An 8283-nucleotide genomic window follows, 5' to 3' on the forward strand; every position below is an offset into this window, starting at 1 on the left:
GTGGACAGTGCTGGAGGAATGATACCCAAGGCTGGCTTCTGGCGTCTGTATGGGCATGTGTATATATATACATGCACACACATACACACAGCGGGGGCAGAGGGGCAGAGTATGAATGGACACTCATCTTCAAAGTTGACAGCTATTAGCAGGACATGTAGGTAAGTTCAATGAGAGAAATAGGTAGCTAACTGACAAGTTCTTTCCATGAGACACAAGATCAACACAAAGCGCCCCTGCTTCTGTGAAAGGGTCCTTCTAGAAATAGCAGCGTATCTAGGAAGAGAAACTGTAGCCCCCAGCCAGCCTCAAATCGAGAACTATCCCCTTGACAAAACACATCTGACAGGAAAGAAGTGAGTTCACATACTCAGTGAAAGTGCTCTGGCAATAACAGAATTGCTCTTATTCGGATGAATGATCTGATCAAATGATATAAAATGATTAGAAACAATAAAACCAAATCACCAAATACAGACCTATTTGTCTCATGCTGTGTAAATTTTGACTTTAGGGAGCAGTAAAAAGAAACACAATGACAGTGGTCCCCTGCATTGGACCAACAAGTACAACTATTTAAGTCACTGTAACTGCCCAGCAATGGTCACCAAAATACACAGGACTCGAGAACACACACACACACAGCCTCCTATTCTTGCCATAGCTAGTAGCTCTGTCTTCAGGAGAATTTTTCCTTCCCAGATAGTAACACACCACATAGTCATAGATCTTCAAGAAACATGGTGATCATCAGCTGCGTGGCTGGGGACTCAGTTCAATCTGTAAAGTGTTTGCAGACCAAGCATGTGGACCCAAAGTCCAGTTCCAAGAACCTACATAAAAAGTCAGGCACAGTGGTGCATACCTGTGGTTCCAGCACTCCAGAGACGAGATCCTTGAAGCTCATTGCCTAGCCAGCCTAGTTCAATGGGTGAACCCTAAGCCCAGCGAGAGGCCCCGACTCAAAAATTTAAATAAGAGTGACTGAGGAAGATACCGGAGGTTGACCTCTGATCATCACATGCACAAGCAAACATACAAGTGCATTTCTCCCACACAAGGAAACATGCAACTGCATGTGAACACTTGTACAGACAACCATGAAAAATGTTCAGATAAGGTGACTGGTCACACAGTGTTTTGAGGGTAAATACAAAGCCAATAGCAGTGAGACTTGTCAATTGGCCTGGCGTTGAGAGATGACAGCAGCTGGAGGCAGAGATAGCTACACAGCTCTGGAAGCTCTTCAGAGAAGCCGGTGTCCCCAGTAAAGATGTGCTTGCTCTGAAATGATCTGCTAAGATGAGTGTGTACTCTTCACCAAGCCTTTTGAGTCTTTCCCCCCTGTGTTTGGCAAGGTTTTGTAAGTTATCTGCCAGGTGCTAAATAGCTCTCCAGCCTTTTCAATGAATCTGAATGCAAGTAGATTCTCCTGGCTAGCATTTCCTCATATGAGTCCTGCATCCTCTGTACATACATATTCCCCATCATGTCACTACAACATAATAACTGCCTTCTGGTTAAATAAACATTTCCCTAAAGGGACAGCCATTAGACAACAGAGCTCAAAATGAGGCCTCCTACTTTATCAGCCACTGACTGAGCTTTTCCATTCCTGGGCATACACTCAAAGGACCCCACATCCTTCCAAAGAGACACCTGCCCAGCCATGTTTATTGCTGCTCTAGTCACAATAAATAGCCCAGGAAATGGAGTCAACCTAGATGCCCATCAACAGATGGATGAATAATGAAAATGTGCTAAGTGCACACATGACAGAAACATTTAACTGTTAAGAAAAATGAAACTTTCAGCAAATGGATGGAACCGGTAGATGTTATATTTAATGAAGTAGTTTAGATTCAGGAAAACAAAATCTTATACGTGGATCCTAGCTTCTGATTTCTACACATGCATGTTTATGTGTCAGAGTATGGGCAGAGGCCAGGAAACCAGAAAGGCCGCTGTGAAAGGGAAAAAAGAAAGAGGAAAGATGGGTGATAGAGCACACGTGATATGAAAGTGAAAAAGGAGGATATTGGGGGTAAAAGAGTACAAGCAGGGGATGGGGAGATAGGAGATAGGTTCAAGAAGGGCAGATCAACCACAAACGACAAAGTATGAGGATATCCTAAGGAAACTGGTTACTTTGTATGCTAATTTTAAAAAATAATTTAAAATACATTTTTAAAAACTTCCAGAGTTGCAGTGCTCATCTGAAATAGTTCACTCTTCCTGGCACTGCCTCTTTCAGGACTAATCAGGCCTCAGCACACCGCAGTGGGGACAGTAAGGATTGGAGCTGTGTGCATCTTCTCTGAAGGTTCCCATGGAAGCCATGATACTTCCCACTATGTCTCAGACGTCTTCTCTTCTAGGATTACTTCACCAAGTAGTTCTGCATCACTCCCTTCACCAAGCAGTTCTGCACCACTCCCTTCATCTTTCTCACAGTCCTCAGCCCAGCTCTCACTTCAGAAGGAAACACATGGATAAAAGAGATCCCCCTTGGGAAAGGGGGCAGACTGGTCTCAAGGGGCAGCCATGGAAGAGCATCTTAGCTTTGTAAGGGCTACTTGGTCTTGCTTCGCCTCCTGTTACTCCACAGTCTTTCTCCTCCTTCTCACTAGAAAGGGAAACAGCTTTGGCTCTGATTTATCCTCAGATCTGTTTCCTAAGATTTACCAGAAATCTCCATTCCTACCTTCGCTTGAGTTCCTTACCACATTCCAACTCTTCCAGAGAACTCACAAGAGAGTGGTATATTTCAGCATTTGCAATACCATGCCTAAAACAGTAAACTCATATATTTTTCATGTGACAAGCAACATTTGGAAAACTCTTCCTTTTGTCGGTTAACCCCGTTCCCTTCACTCATCCAAGCTAATACCTCTATTGTGAAATATCCTAACATCATCCAAGAAAATTTAGCTTCTCCTCTCTTAAAATCAGTCTAAACCAAGTAACCGTACTGTGGTATTTGGAGAGCCCACATTTGCTTATTATACTGATGGAAGTGTGGGTATAAATGAAGAGGAAAAATAAGCAAGACTATGCTAGAGGCAGAAGTAGGGAGTGGTGGGAGAAATGGGTGTCCCCAAGGGAACAGGCACCCAGATTAATAACACTGGCACCCTTGTTGGGCTCTTCAAGTGGAGCCTGAAGCCCATCTGCCAAGAAGGTTTAAAGGGAGCCCTAGACTCAGGGACAATGGCCCCAGTGACTGCCATGGCTCTTTGCTGGTCTAATAGTTGGATTCCTGTCAATAAATGGAAAGAGGGTGGTAGAAGAGAAAACTACCTGCAGGCCTGTGACCCATACCCAAAAGACCTTATGTCCTGTGACCATAGATACGAAAGGAAATGGGCACTAGGACTCAGGTCCTCCATAGAGTCTATCATGCTGGCTCCTCAAAGGATAAAATCTACTGGGTCCGCCTCTTGTCCACACCTTCTCTTGCTGTTTTCTCATTTCTGTAACTAGCCTGAGGAGGGAACTGGCACAGTTTCAAAACCTGAAAAGAAATTACTGTGATGACCTTTGCTTTCTTCCATTTCTCTTGAGTCTTCTAGCAAAGAAATCTCTCCTTCATACTAATGCAAGAAGATCTCTCTATGCATAGAACTTCTTTTTCCAGTGACTTTAAAAATCATATGGAAACCCATAACTATATATATGTGTGTGTGTGTGTGTGTGTGTGTGTATGTGTGTGTGTTTGTGCATTTGTAAACAAATACACGTTTGTTTAGTTACAGTAATATATATTTAGAAGCTACCTGATATCCCCTTACCTCTGATGGCTTCGTGACACATTTTCCTCTTCCCGAACACTCTAAGTCATTCGAGTGGCTGTCTCCAGGTACACAGTTGCTAGCCTTCACCACAAGTGTTAAACGCAAAGCCACAATGGATTTAGCAACAGAATCATTCACAAAACCTAAGAGAGAAACAGGACATCAGGAAATATATGAAAATTCTTTTAATATACTTGCTGTAAGACTAGAACTTTGTCCATACAAAATTCAGTCTAAGGGTTGAATCACATAATAATATGAATGGATAAATATGAAGGAACACAGCTTCTGTCTGTTCAGACCTCAGGTCCTTAAAGGTGCAACACTTCCCTTCTTGTATTATGGGAAATTGCCAAGGACAAAGAAGAGAAGCATCAGGCACATTCATCATTATTTTGTTTTGCTCCTGCCCTTGTCCTATGAGAGACACTTTGTCTGACAGACCCATCTTTGTGCTTCAGCTTAGAATTCAACTCCTGACTTTGCACTCTGATCTTCACCCACAGAGAAAATGCATGTATTACTCAATGTTTCCTCATCTTGGTCTTCTAGATAGTCAAAAGTTCTGGAAATTTCTGAAGGCCCCACCTTGTATCACTCCACCCCAGTGGGTATTACATTGGGCAACTCACATTAGCCTGTTACTCTAACTCCAAGGGCTCTGATACTTTCTTCTGTATATTCTCTCTCTCTCTCTCTCTCTCTCTCTCTCTCTCTCTCTCTCTCTCTCTCTCTCTCCCTCTCTCTCTCTCTCTCTCTCTCTCTCCCTTTCCCTCTCCCTCTCCCTCTCTCTCTCTCTCTCTCTCTCTCTCTCTCTCACACACACACACACACACACACAGACACACACACAGACACACATACACACACACATACATACACTCATGTGTAAAGAGAGCTTCTGGCTATATATGTGTGTGTGTGAGTGTGTGCGCGTGTGTTAAATATATATAAAGAAAACAAGGAAAAAGTTAATTCTTTTGTGTGTAAGCTCTATATTCATTTCACAGCCATGTGTGATAATTTTCATGTAATGGAATTTCAAATTTTAGATTCACTATTATGCTTCAGGTATCACAAGTATATACAGGCTTTGGCAGGTAAGCCACCTGTATACATAGTTCCAGAAGGGTTTCATGGTCACTGTAAGCAAACTCTTTTAACATCCAACCCCCTCACTGTCCCAAGGCATAGGGATGCACGCTGACTTGCATTTTTTTCTCATAAATACACTGCAGTCAAATAAGAAACTGGGTAAGAAACAGAATGCCTTGGGTCTGCCTTGCCTGTACAGAAGCCAGCGTCCTCTCCTTAATGATGGTCACTTAAGAACACATTGCCTCTGTGGATGAGAAATTAGCAACCTTCCAAATAGCGTGTTCTCAATTTAGACTTCCTCACACCCCAGGGGTGCGGTGTATTATTCTGAAGGCTCATTACCACAGATTTGTTCAAAGTGTTTCTTGACAAGCTGGGTTCATTCTCCATTCTTTGAAATGCTAAGTGGAGGGCAGTCACAGAGGAAAGTGCCAAGCAGGCCTTGAATTGGGGGAATGAAAGGAGTTATGAGGTGCCATGGTTCTCAGAGTCCCTGGGGGGCACAAGTGGGTTGTCAGGAATGTTGATGAGGTCCTCGGGTCTCAGAACCAGCTACTCCTCACAGCTGGGAGGGATTAGTTTCTGGGCTGCACTCCTGTATTTCCTGAACATTCAGGCAGGTCTTGTTGACACTATACCAGCTCCCCATATGCCCTACAGGATTAGGTTGATGACAGTCCCTTGCCAAAGACATTGTGTCAACTTGCTGTCTCAGTAGAGACCAGAAAACCCATCTCTAGTGCAGAATAGTGTTTTAGTCCATCAGGAGTAGGTGGCTTTCTTCCTAGCATTTCCTATTGAGCCTCTGTTGTACACAGGCTTAAGGGGGAAAGGAAATAGATGGTTTGTTCCATTGGAGCCTCTGCACTACGCAGAAATGTCCTGCTTGCCCCAACTCTGCAAACGCTATTACCACTCTCCCTTGCTGGTAATGCTCCTCCTTCTCCCACTTTGAAAACCACTGAGATCCAGCTCTGACCTCACCTCACTTGGAGGCTTTTCCTCAAGACTCCAGTCCATTCTGAGATTGGCTGGGTCTACCCATGCTTAGCTTGACAACATGTTCCAGTCCCTGACTATTTGGTCATAGATGACTCCTTCTTATACCACCCTTACTGGCCTCATGGTGGGAAAAAAACAAGCCTTGAAGAAGGGATGGGTAGCAGGTTACAATATGGGTACACAGAGACGAAGCAGCAAAGGCAGTGCCCACAAGAGAGTCCCAGCATGCTTTATGGAATATGTACTACGCCCACTTGAGGTGGGATGTGTACAGGTGCCATGCACATTCATGTGTGGCCGTGTCCATGAGGAGGCTTATAACAACCTCAGGTGTTGTTCTTCAGATGCTGTCAAGCATTATTTTAAAGCAATGACTCTCATTTGCCTGGAACACACCAAGCAGGTGAGGCTGGTTGACCAGCAAGCCTCGGGGATCCAGCTGTTCACTTCTCCTCACCTCTGGGATTGAAAGCACACATCACCACATCCAGCTTTTATTGTATGGATTCTAGGATCAAAGTCATATGCTTACAAAGCAAGCACTCCACCAGCTGAGCCATCACACCAGCCCATGTCCTATTCAAACACTGAAGAGCAGCTATCATTGGAATGCAAAAATACTAGGTTATTATCAATTTATAAGATCATCCTGCATACACAAAGGATGACTGATAAACGCTGAGATCTTATCCCAAGTGACATTTTTACACATAAAATAATAGAGACAAAATTATGGTATCAGTCGTTATTAAAAACATTTTCATGTCTTTGCTTTGTTCTCAAGTTTCACATTAAATACTTTTAACTTTTTTAAAAATCTGCATCATCTGTTCACGAAGCATTCCGACCACATAATGTTCTACAATTATACAGAACAGGCTTTCTTCCGAAGACTGTATTTTAAAATTCTATTCAACTAGTAAATTCACTTAGCCAGCAATCATTTAGACCAGCCATAGTTAAAAGTACACAAGGTGTAGCTTTCTACATAATTTGCTTCCGGTTCCTCACTGGGCACTGACAGAGTCCGCTTCCTGCGAGTGAGGCAGCCACGTGGACTAAAAAAAACAAAGACAAGTGACCCTTGCTTTCTGTCACCCTAAACTTTTCAGTCAAGGGTAGTGATTCGTTAACTAATGTTGACAGTAATCGCCTCAGCCAGGCCTTGTAGTACCGAGCTGTAATCCCGGGCTACTCAAGAGGCTGTAGGATGATCACAACTTCAAGGCCAGGCTGGGCAATTTATTTCAAATACAATGCAGAAAGGGAGTTGGAGCTATAGCCCAGTGGTAAAAGAATTGTCTAGCATCCATAGGATGGGTCCGGTTCCCAGAAATGAAAAAAGAAGCTTCAAAATCTTGCAGAATATTCTCCAAACTACATTAATTCCAGACCCCAATATGCACGACAAAGAATCTGTGATTTGGACTAGGATCCTGGTGTTTTTTTGGTTTTTTGTTTTTGCTTTTGTTTTAAGATTCCTGGGAGCTAAAGAGATGGCTGGGTGGTTAAGAGTGCTTGCTGCTCTTTGAGGAGCACCTGAGTTCAGTTCTCAGCACCCATATTTCACAGCTCCCAACTGCTTGTAGTTCCAGGGCCAGGGAATCTAAGGCCCTCGCTACACCCCTGGGTACCTGTACTCACATATGTACATTCTCACACTCAGACACTCACATAAATGTATAATTTAGAAAGAAAAAGATTAGCCAGGTGGTGGTGGTGGTGGTGGTAGTGGTACACACCTTTAATCCCACAATTTGGGAGTCAGAAGCATGTGGATCTCTAAGGTCAAGGCCAGCCACATCTACAGAGTGAGTTCCAGGACAGCCAGGGCTACATAGAGAAACCCTGTCTCAAACAAAAAACAAAAACAAAACAACAACAACAAAAACAACAACAACAACAACAAAAAGCTAAGTACTCAATAAACTTGAATTTAAAAAAGAAAAATATTCTCTCATTTAATTCAGGCATGGGCTTCCAGTCAAGAATCTGGTACAAAAGCTAATCTAAGTTACATCATGAGGTCATTAACATAACAATCCTTTAAAGTGAGAGGCATTCGTGTGAGCCTCCCAGAGTATATTTTATTCACATGTCTTTGGAATCCAAGCAACTGATGTTTGCTCTCATGCTCATTATAGATGCCTGACCTTCTTAGTGCAACTCAGAGAGAACTCTCTGTTCACTGTATATGCTTAATCAGACCATGAGTATCGGGGCCTTAAAGGCATTACTAAACTATTAATGAAGCCTTACCTGCCCCTATTAAATGTAAGAATTAGCTCCAAACTAGCAAGCTAACTATCCCTGGGCTCTGCCCACCTGAGGACTCCACTGCCTGTGCTATCACCTTTAATTATTGAAAAATCATCTTTTAAGCAAACAG

The 8283-nt window shown here is 43.1% G+C and overlaps 1 protein-coding gene across 2 annotated transcripts in view; it reads right to left on the reverse strand.

Moving 5' to 3' along the window:
* The window catches only part of Dner (delta/notch like EGF repeat containing), a 290910-nt gene that overhangs the window by 149056 nt on the left and 133571 nt on the right, over window positions 1-8283 (reverse strand). For both annotated transcript variants that reach the window (XM_031368198.1, XM_031368199.1), the window contains exon 5: window positions 3792-3937. In XM_031368198.1, the coding sequence (XP_031224058.1) occupies window positions 3792-3937 (146 nt within the window). The remainder of the gene's footprint in view (window positions 1-3791; window positions 3938-8283) is intronic.

The sequence above is a fragment of the Mastomys coucha genome, unplaced genomic scaffold (genome assembly GCF_008632895.1).
Source record: "Mastomys coucha isolate ucsf_1 unplaced genomic scaffold, UCSF_Mcou_1 pScaffold14, whole genome shotgun sequence".
Classification (NCBI taxonomy): Eukaryota; Metazoa; Chordata; class Mammalia; order Rodentia; family Muridae; genus Mastomys; species Mastomys coucha.